Source organism: Lucilia sericata, unplaced genomic scaffold, assembly GCF_015586225.1.
Source record: "Lucilia sericata isolate MDLA Ls3-8-SP2 unplaced genomic scaffold, ASM1558622v1 Contig000468F_arrow, whole genome shotgun sequence".
In the NCBI taxonomy this organism is placed as follows: domain Eukaryota; kingdom Metazoa; phylum Arthropoda; class Insecta; order Diptera; family Calliphoridae; genus Lucilia; species Lucilia sericata.
In genome coordinates, this window is record NW_023994483.1 from 237,501 (window position 1) to 257,500 (window position 20,000).

The 20,000-nt window shown below is 34.1% G+C and overlaps 1 protein-coding gene across 1 annotated transcript in view; it reads left to right on the forward strand.

Moving 5' to 3' along the window:
- LOC119605252 overlaps positions 1-20,000 on the forward strand; it is a 62,109-nt gene that overhangs the window by 41,526 nt on the left and 583 nt on the right. Inside the window, 12 exon segments of the mRNA XM_037958238.1 lie at positions 965-1,148; positions 2,650-2,955; positions 3,862-3,963; positions 11,790-11,894; positions 12,123-12,221; positions 12,415-14,225; positions 14,227-15,094; positions 15,324-15,422; positions 15,583-15,666; positions 15,895-15,963; positions 18,980-19,574; positions 19,736-19,992. Of these exon segments, the coding sequence (XP_037814166.1) occupies positions 1,037-1,148; positions 2,650-2,955; positions 3,862-3,963; positions 11,790-11,894; positions 12,123-12,221; positions 12,415-14,225; positions 14,227-15,094; positions 15,324-15,422; positions 15,583-15,666; positions 15,895-15,963; positions 18,980-19,574; positions 19,736-19,742 (4,257 nt within the window). The 5' untranslated portion in view covers positions 965-1,036 and the 3' untranslated portion in view covers positions 19,743-19,992.

Genomic DNA, 20,000 nt, shown 5'->3' on the forward strand with positions numbered 1-20,000 from the left:
CCATTTTAATGATATTACATGAAAAGAGGGTACAAATTCCCCAAAATTGTGGACCAAATGGGCCAAAAATATATCCTTTCCGTGGATAGTAACCCCTTAAAACAATATTACGCATAAAAACCATTCGATTCTAAAATTTGTGTTGCGTATAATATGATCAAATATGAAATACAGGAAAAATTCGTATACTTTTGTGAGGCAATTTCATGGACTTTTTTTAAAAAAGCACAATTAATTTAAGTCAACGCAAATTTTTCAAGTTTTAAAAAGCGTGATATCAAACATAAGGACTATCTAGACAATATAACAAATTAATTTATTTATTTTGCACACAAAATATATTATATAATTTGGTTTCTTTTTATTGTTTACCCAAATTCGAATAAATATGAGAGACACTGTATGTATATGTAATGCCGTTGTATGTAATCATGTGTTAACCAAGTAGTTTATAAAAGTTATGAAGTGTGTTTTATATGTAGATATGTACATCTAAATGTTATGACCCAATTTTCTTCTCCAAGTTTAACTTTGAATTTTATATTACTTTTTTCTTATGTCTTTTATTTGTAGTACACAAAATTTTAGTTAAAATTTCATAAGTGGTTTTTATATTTCTTTAGGGAGAAAGAATTTTTATTAATAAGAATAAAATACTTAGTTGCTGGTGACATAAAATAAATAGAACATTGTGGTGCAATATGATATAGTAAATTAAGTATTTGTGAGATTTCTAAGAAAAAGTTTTTTTTTTTTTTAGTTCAGTTACAATTTATGGTTTTTAAACTTGGATTTAAGATTTGTTGCAAAGGGAAATCTTATAAAGCTTTATTGATATTCTACTAGAGAAAATTATTTCTTGGTAACTTTACTAGTTTTGTTTTCTCATTGTTAAAAACACTAGTATCTCCTTAGTTCCTTTTCCTTTTTAATTAATAACTGAATTTATTATTTCTAATTACAGATATTTTGTCTAAACACCCCTTCTCCTTTGCAAATACTCTAAAAACGCAAAAATTGTTAAAGATTCACAAATATGGTGGCCGGTTTCGAGCAACGTCCTTGGACACCAACTGTTAGACGTGGACAAATAGCTGCTGAAACATCCACCCCTGGACCAGCAGCAGTAACACTACCCAGTTTAATAGGTAAGCTTAATTTATGTCTGTTAAAATGCCTCTACTGAGCTTTTCAATTAAGTTTATAATCCAGTTCAGTTAATAGTTTAGACTATAGTCCAAACTATAGTTAAGACTTTAATCCAAAACATTGCAAGGACTATAGTTCACACTATATTCCAGACTATAGTTTATACAATTGTCCAGACTATTGCTCCAACTAAAGTAATGACTATAGTCTATAGCAAAGGCTGCAGTTTAAACTAAAGTTAGACTATACTCCAGTCTATAGTCCAGTTTATAGTATAGACTACAGATAAGACTATAAGGCTATAGTTCAGACTCTTATCCATTCTCCAGTTTGTAGTATAGACAAAAGATGAGGCTATAGTTTAGACTCTTATTCAGGCTATACTCCAGTTTTTAGTATATACTATAGTTTAATGTATATTCCAGACTGTAGGTTAGACTGTAGTTCTGACTGCAATTCAGTCTGTAGTCCATACTATATATAGTCCAGACTATAATTTAGTCAATAGTCAGGCATATAGTTTAGGCTATAGTCCAGATTATTGTCAAAACTATAGTCGAGACTGCTGTTCTAGTCCACAGCATAGTCCACACTATAGCCCCATCTATAGAACAGGCTATAGTTTAACCTATAATCCAGAATATAGTTCAGATTTTAGTCTAGTCTATAGTCTAGACAATAGTTCAGAATATAGTTTAGACTATATTACAGTCTATAGTCCACAATTTAGTTCAGGCAGTTTCAATCAGCATAGTTCAAACTATGGCCTAGACTATAGTTCAGACTATAGTGTTGACTGTAATTAAGACTAAAGTCCAGACTATAGTTCAGATTATAGTCTAGTCCGTAGTTCAGATTATAGTTCAGACTATAGTTCAGACTATTGTCCAGACTATTTTCCAGACTAAACTTCAGACTATAGTTCCGGCTAAAGCTTAGACTGTAATCCTGAATATCGTTCAGACTACAGAACATACTATAGTTCAGACTATAGTTTAGACTTTAGTGTAGCCTATAGTTCAGAATATAGTTTAGATTATAGTCCAATCTATATTCCACACAATAGTCCAGACTGAATTCCACTCTATAGTCCCGACTATAGTCTAGAATATAGTTCAGACTATATTCTAGACTATAGTTAACATTATAGCCTGTACTTTTGTCCAGACTATAGTTCAGACCATCGTCCAGACTTATTCCATATACTCCATACCATACTATATATAATAGTTAAGACTATAAGTGAAGTGAATAGTGAAGACTTTTGTCCAAAATATAGTTCCGTTTAAAGTTCAGACTATAGTTCAGTTTAAAGTCTTGACTATATAGATCAATATAGATATAGACTACAGACTACAGTCTAGACTGGAATACAAATTACAGACTATTTTATGGTCCAGATTATAGACAACTAGGTAACTAGCCCAGAATATAGTCCATTCCATAGTCTAACATCCATTAGAAAAACAAAATTTCTAACAAGACGTTTTTCTCTTTTAGGCAACAAAGTAACAGATTCACGAAAAAATGCAGCTCCTTCCTTTACCTTTGGACAAAAACATCGACAAACTGTACAATCCCTAGGAGAGGGACCTGCAAAATACAATGTCACTGGCCTGGGCAATAAAGGCAAAGACACACCACCAGCCGCTACGTTACAAAGTCGTCACAAAGAAATGTCTAAATTCTCGACACCAGCACCCGGTGAATATGACATACAAAAAGCGGTAAAGGCCATAAATCAATCGACACCCAAATATACATTTGGACAGAAATTGGCGACAGAAAAGTTTAATACAACACCAGGTATGTGTGAAAAGAGGAAGAAGGGTTATATTTAAAAAAAAAAAATAAAGTATTTATAATACATATTGGTGGTATATGGTGTAAATTTTGTTACTCTTTATTTTCAATAAATGTCTTAAATAAATGGGTGTTTGGGTTAGTGTTAATATGCTGTCATTTTGAACTTCATATATCGTACATATTAGTTCACTTAATTGTATTTTTATTTGCAGACTTTACAGATAAAGAAATTAAAAAAAGAGCTTGAAAAGCCAAAGCTTTTAACATAATTCTCATAATGGTCATTCAACAGTTTAAATTTCGTTCAGTGTAAATATAAACATTTTAGCATTTATCATAATACTTTTTTAAATCACAAATAATATTTTTGTGACAAAATATCAGTTTTGTTTCGCACTGTCATGTTTATTATATAGTATTAAGGGTATTCACTTAGAACAAACAAGTTTCGGGTTTTAGAGGCAAAAGATAAAAAAGTTAAAAATATTTATACAATCAAGTGAATACACCTAAGGCTCACTTCCCATCGGTAACGAAAACCTAATTCCATAAATTTGCTATAAAAGAAACGATCTTCCCTTAAACGGTATTTCGTTATAGGCTCGGATTACGATATATGCGGAAATGAGCCTTTTTATCAGTTTTAGTATTTCTTTGTGTTTGTAGTTAGATTCCAAATACTTTTTTCTCTCTTACTTTACTATGTGTGTTAAATATTTCTGTTTGTTTTTGTATTTTCTGTACAATTTGGTAAATTGTTGTTCTGTTTTTTTATCAAAATTATTAATCTTGTTTTTTATTTTGTTTTTCTTTTATCCAAAACTCCAACCATCCCCCCTAAACCTCTACCAAACTAAACCCCATCAAAAAAACCTGTGCAAAAATTCTACTCTATTTCTAATTTAGGTCCAAATCATTATCGAGTTGTTCCGCTCGATATAATAAAACCTCGTGCCCCTCAGTATACGTTTCGTATTAAACTTAAAGTTTTTCTAATTAATACACCAGGTAACATTGTTTTTTTATCTCAATTCCTTGATATCGTTATATCTTATTAAATGTTATTTTTGTGTGTATATGTTGTATGTCTTCCTTGTATACCTATAATAATCTCATTGCTCTGTGATCAATATCGGGTTATATTTTGTAGTTACCATACTGATTTATTGGTACGATAAATATTAACCCGATATTGTGTTAAAAGAGAGTTAATAGGTTATGTTATCTGTTAGTAAAAATTTAGTCACTTTGTATATAAATCATGTGAAATTACTTTAAATACACCACATGTTATGCACTTGTCCTTTAGTATAGAATCTGAATATTTAACGTCTATGCTGGGTCTTATAAAATAAATCTAATGGTAGTCTTTAATTTCTTATAAATTATATAGACTAGACTATACTGGACTAGATTATAGAATATATTATATACTACACTATAGACAAGATTGTAGACTCGAATATAGACCTGACTATTGACCAGACTATGGACTTTACGGTATACGGTATAAGACTGGGTCATAGACTAGAATATGGACTTGGCTTTAGAGCAGACAATAGACTAGACTATAGACTAGACTATAGACTAGACTATAGACTAGACTATAGACTAGACTATAGACTAGACTATAGACTAGACTATAGACTAGACTATAGACTAGACTATAGATTAGACTATAGACTAGACTATAGACTAGACTATAGACCAGACTATAGACTAGACTATAGACTAGACTATAGACTAGACTAAAGACTAGACTATAGACTAGACTATAGACTATAGACTAGGACTATAGACTAGACTATAGACTAGACTATAGACTAGACTATAGACTAGACTATAGATTAGACTATAGACTAGACTATAGACTAGACTATAGACCAGACTATAGACTAGACTATAGACTAGACTATAGACTAGACTAGACTATAGACTAGACTATAACTAGACTATAGACTAGACTATAGACTAGACTATAGACTAGACTATAGACTAGACTATAGACTAGACTAGAGACTAGACTATAGACTAGACTATAGACTAGACTATAGACTAGACTATAGACTAGACTATAGACTAGACTAGACTAGACTTAGACTAGACTATAGACTAGACTATAGACTAGACTATAGACTAGACTATAGACTAGACTATAGACTAGACTATAGACTAGACTATAGACAGACTATAGACTAGACTATAGACTAGACTATAGACTAGACTATAGACTAGACTATAGACTAGACTATGACTAGACTATAGACTAGAATACTAGACTATAGACTAGACTATAGACTAGACTATAGACTAGACTATAGACTAGACTATAGACTAGACTATAGACTAGACTATAGACTAGACTATAGACTAGACTATAGACTAGACTATAGACTAGACTATAGACTAGATAGACTAGACTATAGACTAGACTATAGACTAGACTATAGACTAGACTATAGACTAGACTATAGAACTAGACTATAGACTAGACATAGACTAGACTATAGACCTAGACTATAGACTAGACTATAGACTAGACTATAGACTAGACTATAGACTAGACTATAGACTAGACTATAGACTAGACTATAGACTAGACTATAGACTAGACTATAGACTAGACTATAGACTAGACTATAGACTAGACTATAGACTAGACTATAGACTAGACTATAGACTAGACTATAGACTAGACTATAGACTAGACTATAGACTAGACTATAGACTAGACTATAGACTAGACTATAGACTAGACTATAGACTAGACTATAGACTAGACTATAGACTAGACTATAGACTAGACTATAGACTAGACTATAGACTAGACTATAGACTAGACTATAGACTAGACTATAGACTAGACTATAGACTAGATATAGACTAGACTATAGACTAGACTATAGACTAGACTATAGACTAGACTATAGACTAGACTATAGACTAGACTATAGACTAGACTATAGACTAGACTATAGACTAGACTATAGACTAGACTATAGACTAGACTATGACTAGACTATAGACTAGACTATAGACTAGACTATAGACTAGACTATAGACTAGACTATAGACTAGACTATAGACTAGACTATAGACTAGACTATAGACTAGACTATAGACTAGACTATAGACTAGACTATAGACTAGACTATAGACTAGACTATAGACTAGACTATAGACTAGACTATAGACTAGACTATAGACTAGACTATAGACTAGACTATAGACTAGACTATAGACTAGACTATAGACTAGACTATAGACTAGACTATAGACTAGACTATAGACTAGACTATAGACTAGACTATAGACTAGACTATAGACTAGACTATAGACTAGACTATAGACTAGACTATAGACTAGACTATAGACTAGACTATAGACTAGACTATAGACTAGACTATAGACTAGACTATAGACTAGACTATAGACTAGACTATAGACTAGACTATAGACTAGACTATAGACTAGACTATAGACTAGACTATAGACTAGACTATAGACTAGACTATAGACTAGACTATAGACTAGACTATAGACTAGACTATAGACTAGACTATAGACTAGACTATAGACTAGACTATAGACTAGACTATAGACTAGACTATAGACTAGACTATAGACTAGACTATAGACTAGACTATAGACTAGACTATAGACTAGACTATAGACTAGACTATAGACTAGACTATAGACTAGACTATAGACTAGACTATAGACTAGACTATAGACTAGACTATAGACTAGACTATAGACTAGACTATAGACTAGACTATAGACTAGACTATAGACTAGACTATAGACTAGACTATAGACTAGACTATAGACTAGACTATAGACTAGACTATAGACTAGACTATAGACTAGACTATAGAATAGACTATACTCTAGTCTATAGTAGACTAGACTATAGACTAGACTATAGACTAGACTATAGACTAGACTATAGACTAGACTATAGACTAGACTATAGACTAGACTATAGACTAGACTATAGACTAGACTATAGACTAGACTATAGACCGAGACTATAGACTAGGGACTAGACTAGTAGACTATAGACTACACTATAGACTAGACTATAGACCAGACTATAGACTAGACTATAGACTAGGACTATAGACTAGACTAGACTGTAGACTAGACTATAGACTAGACTATAGACTAGACTATAGACTAGACTATAGACTAGACTATAGACTAGACTATAGACTAGGCTATAGACTAGACTATAGACTAGACTATAGACTGACTATAGACTAGACTATAGACTAGACTATAGACTAGACTATAGACTAGACTATAGACTAGACTATAGACTAGACTGTAGACTTAGACTATAGATTAGACTATAGACTAGACTATAGGCTAGACTATAGACTAGACTATAGACTAGACTATAGGCTAGATCATAGACTAGACTATAGACTAGACTATAGACTAGACTTTAGACTAGACTATAGGACTAGACTATAGACTAGACTATAGACTAGACTATAGACTAGACTATAGACTAGACTATAGACTAGACTATAGATTAGACTATAGACTAGACTATGGACTAGACTATAGACTAGACTAGACTAGACTATAGACTAGACTATAGACTAGACTATAGACTAGACTATAGACTAGACTATAGACTAGACTATAGACTAGACTATAGACTAGACTATAGACTAGACTATAGACTAGACTATAGACTAGACTAGACTAGACTATAGACTAGACTATAGACTAGACTATAGACTAGACTATAGACTAGACTATAGACTAGACTATAGACTAGACTATAGACTAGACTATAGACTAGACTATAGACTAGACTATAGACTAGACTATAGACTAGACTATAGACTAGACTATAGTAGACTAGACTATAGACTAGTCTATAGACTAGACTATAGACGAGACTATAGACTAGTCTATAGACTAGACTATAGACTAGACTATAGACTAGTCTATAGACTAGACTATAGACTAGTCTATAGACTAGACTATAGACTAGTCTATAGACTAGACTATAGACTAGTCTATAGACTAGACTATAGACTAGACTATAGACTAGACTATAGACTAGACTATAGAGTAGACTATAGACTAGACTATAGACTAGACTATAGACTAGACTATAGACTAGACTATAGACTAGACTATAGACTAGACTATAGACTAGACTATAGACTAGACTATAGACTAGACTATAGACTAGACTATAGACTAGACTATAGACTAGACTATAGACTAGACTATAGACTAGACTATAGACTAGACTATAGACTAGACTATAGACTAGACTATAGACTAGACTATAGAGTAGACTAGACTATAGACTAGACTATAGACTAGACTATAGACTAGACTATAGACTAGACTATAGACTAGACTATAGAGTAGACTATAGACTAGACTATAGACTAGACTATAGACTAGACTATAGACTAGACTATAGACTAGACTATAGACTAGACTAGACTATAGACTAGACTATAGACTAGACTATAGACTAGACTATAGACTAGACTATAGACTAGACTAGACTATAGACTAGACTATAGACTAGACTATAGACTAGACTATAGACTAGACTAGACTATAGACTAGACTATAGACTAGACTATAGACTAGACTATAGACTAGACTATAGACTAGACTATAGCCTAGACTATAGACTAGACTATAGACTAGACTATAGACTAGACTATAGACTAGACTATAGACTAGACTATAGACTAGACTATAGACTAGACTATAGACTAGACTATAGACTAGACTATAGACTAGACTATAGACTAGACTATAGACTAGACTATAGACTAGACTATAGACTAGACTATAGACTAGACTATAGACTAGACTATAGACTAGACTATAGACTAGACTATAGACTAGACTATAGACTAGACTAGACTATAGACTAGACTATAGACTAGACTATAGACTAGACTATAGACTAGACTATAGACTAGACTATAGACTAGACTATAGACTAGACTATAGACTAGACTATAGACTAGACTATAGACTAGACTATAGACTAGACTATAGACTAGACTATAGACTAGACTATAGACTAGACTATAGACTAGACTATAGACTAGACTATAGACTAGACTATAGACTAGACTATAGACTAGACTATAGACTAGACTATAGACTAGACTATAGACTAGACTAGACTATAGACTAGACTATAGACTAGACTATAGACTAGACTATAGACTAGACTATAGACTAGACTATAGAAGACTATAGACTAGACTATAGACTAGACTATAGACTAGACTATAGACTAGACTATAGACTAGACTATAGACTAGACTATAGACTAGACTATAGACTAGATATAGACTAGACTATAGACTAGACTATAGACTAGACTATAGACTAGACTATAGACTAGACTATAGACTAGACTATAGACTAGACTATAGACTAGACTATAGACTAGACTATAGACTAGACTATAGACTAGACTATAGACTAGACTATAGACTAGACTATAGACTAGACTATAGACTATACTAGACTATAGACTATACTAGACTATAGACTATACTAGACTATAGACTAGACTAGGACTATAGACTAGACTATAGACTAGACTATAGACTAGACTATAGACTAGACTATAGACTAGACTATAGACTAGACTATAGACTAGGACTATAGACTAAACTATAGACTAGAATATAGACTAGACTATAGACTAAACTATAGACTAGAATATAGACTAGACTATAGACTAGACTATGGACTAGACTATAGACTAGACTATAGACTAGACTATAGACTAGACTATAGACTAGACTATAGACTAGACTATAGACTAGACTATAGACTAGACTATAGACTAGACTATAGACTAGACTATAGACTAGACTATAGACTATAGACTAGACTATAGACTAGATTATAGACTAGACTATAGACTAGACTATAGACTAGACTATAGACTAGACTATAGACTAGACTATGGGCTAGACTATAGACTAGACTATAGACTAGACTATAGACTAGACTATGGGCTAGACTATAGACTAGACTATAGACTAGACTATGGGCTAGACTATAGACTAGAATATAGACTAGACTATAGACTAGACTATGGACTAGACTATAGACTAGACTATAGACTAGACTATAGACTAGACTATAGACTAGACTATAGACTAGACTATAGACTAGACTATAGACTAGACTATAGACTAGACTATAGACTAGACTATAGACTAGACTATAGACTAGACTATAGACTAGACTATAGACTAGACTATAGACTAGATTATAGACTAGACTATAGACTAGACTATAGACTAGACTATAGACTAGACTATAGACTAGACTATGGGCTAGACTATAGACTAGACTATAGACTAGACTATAGACTAGACTATGGGCTAGACTATAGACTAGACTATAGACTAGACTATGGGCTAGACTATAGACTAGACTATAGACTAGACTATAGACTAGACTATAGACTAGACTATAGACTAGACTATAGACTAGACTATAGACTACACTATAGACTAGACTATAGACTAGACTATATACTAGACTACAGATTAGGCAATGGATCAAAGTAGAGACTATAGACTAAACTATTGACTAGACTATAGACTTGACAGTAAATCAGACTATTGATTAAACTATTGATTAGACTATAGACTATACTGCAGAGTAGACAATAGACTAGACCATAGACTAGAGACCTAACTATAGACCAGACTACAGTCTAGTCTATAGTGTAGTCTGGTCTGGTCGACTAGACTATCTTTATGTTAGAAGTGTCATTAGATTTTTATGTAAACACAGTTCAAAATAGGTATTCAATATCTGCCAAATATTGCTTCAGAAATGGTGAAGGTGTTTATTAAATATCTTGTAGAGAAACTTTGTAGCTTTTCTTTGCTATTTTTTTATATGTTTTTATAGTCCCATTTTATAAAATTATTATAAATTGTATATCTTGAGAGCTGAGTCTTCAATTCTGTCCTGAAAACATTGCATTTTATAATTTAAAAATCCAAAGCTTATTTCGTTTTCATACAGATCCTATCCTCCGCTCTTGTGTTAGGTCTTGAATAAATGGAGATTGCTTTGTCTCAATTCTCCCTTTTTGCTAAATTAATTTTTTTCCGTATATATATTTTTAATTTTTGTAATTTGGTGATTTTAATGATAACAACGTTATTAGAGGATACTCTTGAATCAAATAAATAATCTAAGAACTAACACACGGCCAGACGGACATTGTTAAAGCAACCTTCAGAACTATAAAGTTGTGCTTTTATATGTTTTGGTAAAGGGTATAATAGAATCGAATGCATATTACATTTTTACTTGTTAATTTTCATGTTTTGGTTTATTAAGATAATTTAAAAGCTCTGTGAAGAGCTTTATTTTTTTCAGTTTTTCAATACTTTGATTTTTTCTAAATTAAACAAATTACATAAGTTCTTAAGTGATATTTTAATTTGTAAATATTATTTTCATATTTTCAATAATTCCCCAAAAGAAATATACATTTTTTATTATTGTCATCCATACCAACGATCACTTTCGTCGTTCAATTATTTCACATTACAAAAGCTCCTGTAAATACAATCACTACTCATAGCACTGTGTAATTAAATGAAAGCTTTTATATTATTATAAAGCTTTAAAGCTGCACAGTATATGTAACCTAAATTATAAAATATGGTTAATTTTAAATAATTTCTTAATAAATAAACTTATTTTCTTTGTCAAAATTTCTTTTTAATTTATGTTTATGAATTGTACACTAACAAAAACAAAAAAATAAAAAATACACACAAAAATCACAGCGCCAAATAGCTATCGTCCCGAGAGGGTTTCGCTATCGAAAAAGAATTCACCGCGTTACTCATTTGGTAGACGTACAAAAATAAACTTCGATAAGGGAACACCAGGTAAACTAAAAACAAATTAATTTAACTTCAACATAATAATTATTTAGCTGTTTTTGTTAATTAAATGTTGGGCACCAAAGCTTTTTAGTCGTTTACTTAATTACTTGTGTAGTATATACAAAGAAAAGCTTAGCTTAGCTTTAAGCTTGAAGGCTTTTTATGTTTTAATTAGTGCAAACATAAGCTTATTTTTAATTTATTATTTTGTTTTAATAATTTTTCATTTAGCACCTGGATCATATAGTCCGGAAAAAGCTAAATTACACTCAACACCAGCTTTTACCATGTCGGGCAAAAACTCGCATGATGTAGTGGATTGTACACCTGGTGAGTAGATTACTTATTTGAAAGCTCCGTAATTTTAGAGAATAGGGAACGAAACTTTAACTAGTTTAAAGCTTTTAAAGTTTTGTTTGTGTGAAAGCTTTAAAACATTCATTTGTCGTAAAAAGCTTTCTGTAATTCGTCTAGCTAGTTTTGTAATTATTTGTTGTAAATAACCAATTAAAAAATCTTACAGCTCCAGGTGCATATGAACCGGAAAAATGCCACTTAGACAAGACTATAGCCTACACCATATCAGGTCGCCATACAATACACAAAACCAGTGATACACCCGCTCCGGGAGCATATGCCCCCGAAAAATGTCGCTTAGATCATGCACCGGCTTTTAGCATTAAGGGTAAATATAATGTACAAAAAGTCGATGAAACACCAGCTCCCGGAGCTTATGCTCCCGAAAAAGCTAAGCTAGATCATACACCGGCATTTACCATGAGCGGACGCCATGAGGTGCACAAAGCTAGTGAAACACCAGCACCTGGTGCTTATTGCCCAGAAAAAGTAAGACTAGATCATACACCCGCCTATACGATGGCTGGTAAGCATCAGAGTAAAGTTAAAAATGAGACACCAGCACCTGGCGCCTATGCTCCAGAAAAATGTAGATTAGATCATACACCTGCTTATTCCATGACAAGCCGTCATGATGTGCAAAAGCCTAGTGAAACACCAGCACCCGGTGCCTATAGTCCGGAAAAGGTAAGACTCGATCATACGGTTGCCTATACAATGGCTGGCAAACATGAGCAAAAAATTACCAGTGATACACCAGCTCCTGGAGCTTATGCCCCGGAAAAATGTAAATTAGATAACACACCTGCTTATTCTTTTGCTGGCCGCCATGATCTTCAAAAGCCAAGTGAAACACCAGCTCCCGGTGCCTATTGCCCGGAAAAGGTACGTTTAGATCATACTCCGGCCTATAGTATGGCCGGTAAACATGATGCCAAAATTACAAATGATACACCAGCACCAGGTGCTTATGCCCCGGAAAAGTGTAAGTTAAATGGTACACCTGCCTATTCAATGGGTGGTCGCCATGATTTACAGAAACCTAGTGAAACGCCAGCTCCCGGTGCCTACTGCCCGGAAAAGGTACGTTTAGATCATACCCCAGCCTATAGCATGGGAGGCAGACATGATCCTAAGTATAATAATGAAACACCAGCTCCTGGAGATTACGCCCCCGAAAAGTGTAGACTAGATGGTACGCCTGCCTACTCAATGGGCGGCCGTCATAATTTACAAAAACCTAGTGATACTCCGGCACCAGGTGCCTATGCTCCTGAGAAGTGCAAATTGGATGGTACACCTGCTTATACAATGGCAGGCAAACATGATCCCAAGATCAATAATGAAACCCCAGCTCCAGGAGCTTATGCTCCTGAAAAATGCAGATTAGATGGCACTCCTGCTTACTCAATGGCTGGTCGCCACAATTTACAGAAACCCAGTGATACTCCAGCCCCTGGTGCCTATGCTCCTGAGAAATGCAGATTGGATGGCACCCCCGCTTATACAATGGGAGGCAAACATGATCCTAAGATCTCAAATGACACACCAGCTCCTGGCGCCTATGCTCCCGAAAAGTGTAGATTAGACGGCACTCCTGCTTACTCTCTAGCTGGTCGCCATAACCAGCAAAAACCCAGTGATACTCCAGCTCCCGGTGCCTATGCTCCTGAAAAGTGCAGATTGGATGGCACTCCTGCTTATACTATGGCTGGTAAACATGATGTCAAAAATAAAAATGATACTCCCGCTCCTGGAGCTTATGCCCCCGAAAAGTGTAGACTGGATAATACTCCCGCCTATACAATGGCTGGCAAGCATGATCCTAAAATACAAAACAATACTCCTGCTCCGGGTGATTACGCTCCCGAAAAGTGCAGACTAGATAACACTCCTGCTTTTAGCATTAAAGGGCGCCATAATTTGGAAAAACCCAGTGATACTCCCGCCCCAGGAGCTTATGCTCCGGAAAAAACATCGTTTAGATCATACACCCGCCTACACCATGGCCGGCAAACATCAGCCCAAAGTTAATAACGAGACACCAGCCCCTGGAGATTATGCTCCTGAAAAATCCAATTTAGATCATACGCCCGCTTTTACCATTGCTGGACGTCATAATTTAACAAAACCCAGTGATACTCCCGCTCCAGGAGCTTATGCCCCCGAAAAACATCGTTTGGACCACACACCTGCCTTTACCATGGCCGGTAAACATCAGCCCAAAGTAAGCAATGATACTCCTGCTCCTGGTGATTATGCTCCAGAAAAATGTAATTTGGATCATACTCCTGCCTACACCATTACCGGACGTCATGAGTTGAAAAAACCCAACGATACTCCTGCTCCCGGGGCCTATGCCCCCGAAAAACATCGTTTAGATCACACCCCAGCCTTCACTATAGCCGGTAAACATCAATCTAAAGTAAACAGTGAAACACCAGCACCCGGCGATTATGCTCCCGAAAAACATCGTTTAGATCATACACCAGCCTATACATTTGCCGGCAAACATGATCCCAAGATTGTAAGTGAAACCCCGGCACCCGGAGCTTATTCCCCCGAAAAAGTACGTTTAGATCATACGCCCGCCTTTACAATTGTCGGTCGCAAAGTAGATAGATTTATAAGTGAATCACCAGCACCGGGTGCTTACAGTCCCGAAAAGGTTAGACTTGATCATATACCAGCCTATACTATGACAGGACGCAATACAGTTCATCATGTGCAAAATACACCAGCACCTGGTGATTATAAACCCGAAATGTGCGATATTAAAGGACCTGCCACACCAGCTTTTACTTTTGGTTTAAAATTAAAACAGGAACATGTCAGTGATACACCTGGTAAGTTAATCACAAGTGGATAAAGAAAAGGAGAAAGTTTAAGGGGCCGAAACAAAGCATTCGTTAACGTAGAAACTTTAAATTTTACACGATCATGAATGCGATGATTCAAGTCCCGTTTGTAAGTAGGTTTAGGAAGGAATTGTATATCTTAAAAGTCTTGTTAGAAAATATAATCTATCTCTTGTATATAATAAGCACTCTCTTAAAAACTCTCTATACACTTCAGCACCCACTGCCTATGAACCAGAAAAGCACTCTCTTGAACATAAAATATCGTATACCTTTGGCACTAAAACGGAAACCAAAACGGTGACCGATTCACCAGGTAGGCTTTAAGCAAATAATATAACTCTTAACTTTTGTATTGCAAACCCTTAATGATAAAAATTTGAATTTATTAACGGTTTCCGAAATGACAAATTCAAAATTTGTTTATGAATCTGATATCTTAACAATATCTTGCTATATTTTCTTTGCATGTTTAGCTCCTGGTCATTATCATCCAGAAAACTATAAGCCCGATCATTCGCCATCTTATACGTTTGGTGTTAAGACCACAGCAATGCCAGGTAGGTTATGAGCTTTTAAAATAAATTGTCTAAGCATGTTAACGTTAACGTTACCATTATCGTTAGACGTTTTCTGTTTTATTTTATCACTTATCATTTGTATATATTTTTATTTATTTCCCTATTTAATTTATTTGTTCATTATTTTGCGTGTTTTTGTATGTATTGTGTTTTTTGTTGATGTATATTTTGATGTTATGAACCATATACATACAAACATATAAATAGCTTTGCCTCGGGGCAGATATGTTGAAGATCGCATATTGCAAAGACGTGAGAGACGTTTAGCAAGTCCGGGTAAGCATTTCATTTTCAAAAGTAGCCTTTATAGTTACTAATTATAACATACTTCAATTGTTAAATACTAACTTTGGGTTTAATACAAGAGTTCTAATTTGGTTTTGGGAAAGTTGGTGGAAAATCAGTATAACTACTTGACTTAATATCGTATCACTTTTTAATAAAAACTTTACAATACCGATAAGTTTTCCAAAGATAATTTTTCTATTCAAAAATTGTCCAAAGAATGTTACCATATCGAAATGTTTTCGAAAGACAGTTATCAATATCGAAAAGTTGTTTAATGAAACTTTTTTATATTTTCCAAAAAGTTTTCAATTTCGAAAAGCTTTCCAAAATATTGAAAAGTTTTCTTAAGAAAGTTTTCTAAAGAAAGTTTTAAATAACATAAAGTTTTATATAGAAACATTTCAGTAAAGAAAAGTTATCTAAAGAAACTTTTAAAAGTAAAAAAGCTTTCTAAAGAAGCTTTTCAATTTTGAAAAGTTTTCCAAGGAAACTATTCAGTATAGAAAAATGGAAATGGTTTCTAAAAAAAAAACTTTCTTGAGGAAACTTTTCAATGCGTATATAATATCTAAAGGATGTTCTCAGTTTCGAAAAGTTTTCCAAAGTAATTTTTCAATGTCCTTTCATAATATAGACATTCATTCTCGATTCTCTGATCGACATATAAACATCTTTTGAACTGGTTTAAGTAATGGAACTCATGGAGCAGTTAATAGCAAACCAGTCTCTACCGGACAAGATCACCAAGGGATAGAATATTGGATAAAGTTTTCCAAAGTTGTTCTTCTATCTCATAAACTGAACTAGAACTGAACTAGACCTGAACTAGAACTGAACCAGAACTGAACTAGAACTGAACTAGAACTGAACTAGAGCTGAACTAGAACTGAACTAGAACTGAACTAGAACTGAACTAGAACTGAACTAGAACTGAACTAGAACTGAACTAGAACTGAACTAGAACTGAACTAGAACTGAACTAGAACTGAACTAGAACTGAACTAGAACTGACTAGAACTGAACTAGAACTGAACTAGAACTGAACTAGAACTGAACTAGAACTGAACTAGAACTGAACTAGAACTGAACTAGAACTGAACTAGAACTGAACTAGAACTGAACTAGAACTGAACTAGAACTGAACTAGAACTGAACTAGAACTGAACTAGAACTGAACTAGAACTGAACTAGAACTGAACTAGAACTGAACTAGAACTGAACTAGAACTGAACTAGAACTGAACTAGAACTGAACTAGAACTGAACTAGAACTGAACTAGAACTGAACTAGAACTGAACTAGAACTGAACTAGAACTGAACTAGAACTGAACTAGAACTGAACTAGAACTGAACTAGAACTGAACTAGAACTGAACTAGAACTGAACTAGAACTGAACTAGAACTGAACTAGAACTGAACTAGAACTGAACTAGAACTGAACTAGAACTGAACTAGAACTGAACTAGAACTGAACTAGAACTGAACTAGAACTGAACTAGAACTGAACTAGAACTGAACTAGAACTGAACTAGAACTGAACTAGAACTGAACTAGAACTGAACTAGAACTGAACTAGAAACTGAACTAGAACTGAACTAGAACTGAACTAGAACTGAACTAGAACTGAACTAGAAACTGAACTAGAACTGAACTAGAACTGAACTAGAACTGAACTAGAACTGAACTAGACTGAACTAGAACTGATCTAGAACTGAACTAGAACTGAACTAGAACTGAACTAGAACTGAACTAGAACTGAACTAGAACTGAACTAGAACTGATCTAGAACTGAACTAAAACTGAACTAGAACTAAACTAGAACTGAAATAGAACTGAACTAGAACTGAACTAGAACTGAACTAGAACTGAACTAGAACTGAACTCGAACTGAACTAGAACTGAACTAGAACTGAACTAGAACTGAACTAGAACTGAACTAGAACTGAACTAGAACTGAACTAGAACTGAACTAGAACTGAACTAGAACTGAACTAGAACTGAACTAGAACTGATCTAGAACTGAACTGAACTAGAACTGAACTAGAACTGAACTAGAACTGAACTAGAACTGAACTAGAACTGAACTAGAACTGAACTAGAACTGAACTAGAACTGAACTAGAACTGATCTAGAACTGAACTAGAACTGAACTAGAACTAAACTAGAACTGAACTAGAACTGAACTAAAACTAAGCGAACTAGAACTGAACTAGAACTGAACTAAAACTAAGCGAACTAGAACTGAACTAGAACTGAACTAGAACTGAACTAGAACTGAACTAGAACTGAACTAGAACTGAACTAGAACTGAACTAGAACTGAACTAGAACTGAACTAGAACTGAACTAGAACTGAACTAGAACTGAACTAGAACTGAACTAGAACTGAACTAGAACTGAACTAGAACTGAACTAGAACTGAACTAGAACTGAACTAGAACTGAACTAGAACTGAACTAGAACTGAACTAAAACTGAACTAGAACTGAACTGGAACTGAAGTAGAACTGAATCAGAACTGAACTATTTATTTATTAGGGATCCTAAGGTGAAAGGAAATTCGAAATTATTTGAATAATCTTTAATGGTCAGTAACACAGGCTGACAAGAATTTGAAAGATTACATTAGTAAGGAATAGGTGAAAATAGTGAAAGAGTTATAATCTTATACCATAACCTCTAAGTACCATAAAGTTTAACATTTTCATTATAAATACTACTAAAATGAACTTGTTTTGTTAAAAGTTAATCAATGTATTATACAAAATTTTAATTAACACATGGTTTCAGGTAAATATTCTTAATTTTTTAAATTATTTGTGTTTAAGTTTAACTATTTCCTAACGCTATACAGCTTAAGCTAATTAATATTAATTATAACAAAATTTGGTTAACTAAATTTTTTAAAATCAATTACTTTATTTTAATTTTTGTTTCTTTTCACCACTAATTCAATATTCAACAACAAAAAAATACATTTGAAATCTAAATTTCACCACTCTGTAGTACGTAATGTTGTAATACTAGAAAATGGCACCTTGCAACAGCAACAACATGAACATGAACAACAACAGCAAAGCACTCATACTACAACAACAACCACAGTAACCGAGATGCACACGATTAAAGGACAACCGCAAACAAAATTCACCAGTAATCAACCGAATGACAATACAGTGACCACCACCACAGTTAAAAAACAAACACTTGTAAATGGCAAAAATCCAGTAGATAATACTACCAACATTAGCAAACTAGACAATAAATTGGCTAAGCTTAATATGAATAACACTTTAGTAGGCACAACCGGTTCCAATACTCAGGTAACCCAAAAGATTGATCAGATCAATGGCTTAAATGGTGAAACTGGTCAAGTTGTTACCACCACCATGCATACCACCACAAATGGCTATAAGGAAGATGGTAATAAGAAAATACTAGCCAAGGGTAGTGCCGATGTTAAGCAGACCAATGCTGCTTCGGGTTCTAGTAACACGATGGTAACTGCCGATGGCAGCACAGTGACAACTGTAAAATCGGCCAAAAGTTCAAGTGTCAAATATGCCGTAGAGGCCAGTACAATACAAGAAGAAATTATCAGGTAAAAAAAAACGAAAATAAAAGTTCAAGGTCGAAAAAGCATACACTAACCCTAACATGGCCCCAAACATAAATATAACCCCATATTTCATTAGGTTTTAAAATTATATTAAAGCGAAATTTTATTTCAAAATTAATTTTTCAAACAACTTCCTCTAACAGCTCCTAATGTCTATAAAATTCCCACTGTTTTGGGTATCAGCAAAGAGGGTACCATAAGATCAGCTCCTGCCTTCTCTATGGCTGGTCGTGAAAAATCTCGTCCTCTACCAAGTCTTCTCTTTCCCGGTCCAGGTTTTTATGATGCCGAATATACCGCCATTAAACGTAAACCACCCATGTATTCTATGGGTGGCAAACATAAAATACCCAGTGATGATCATATGAAACCTGGTCCCGGTGCTCATTGTCCAGAAAAGGTTTGTTA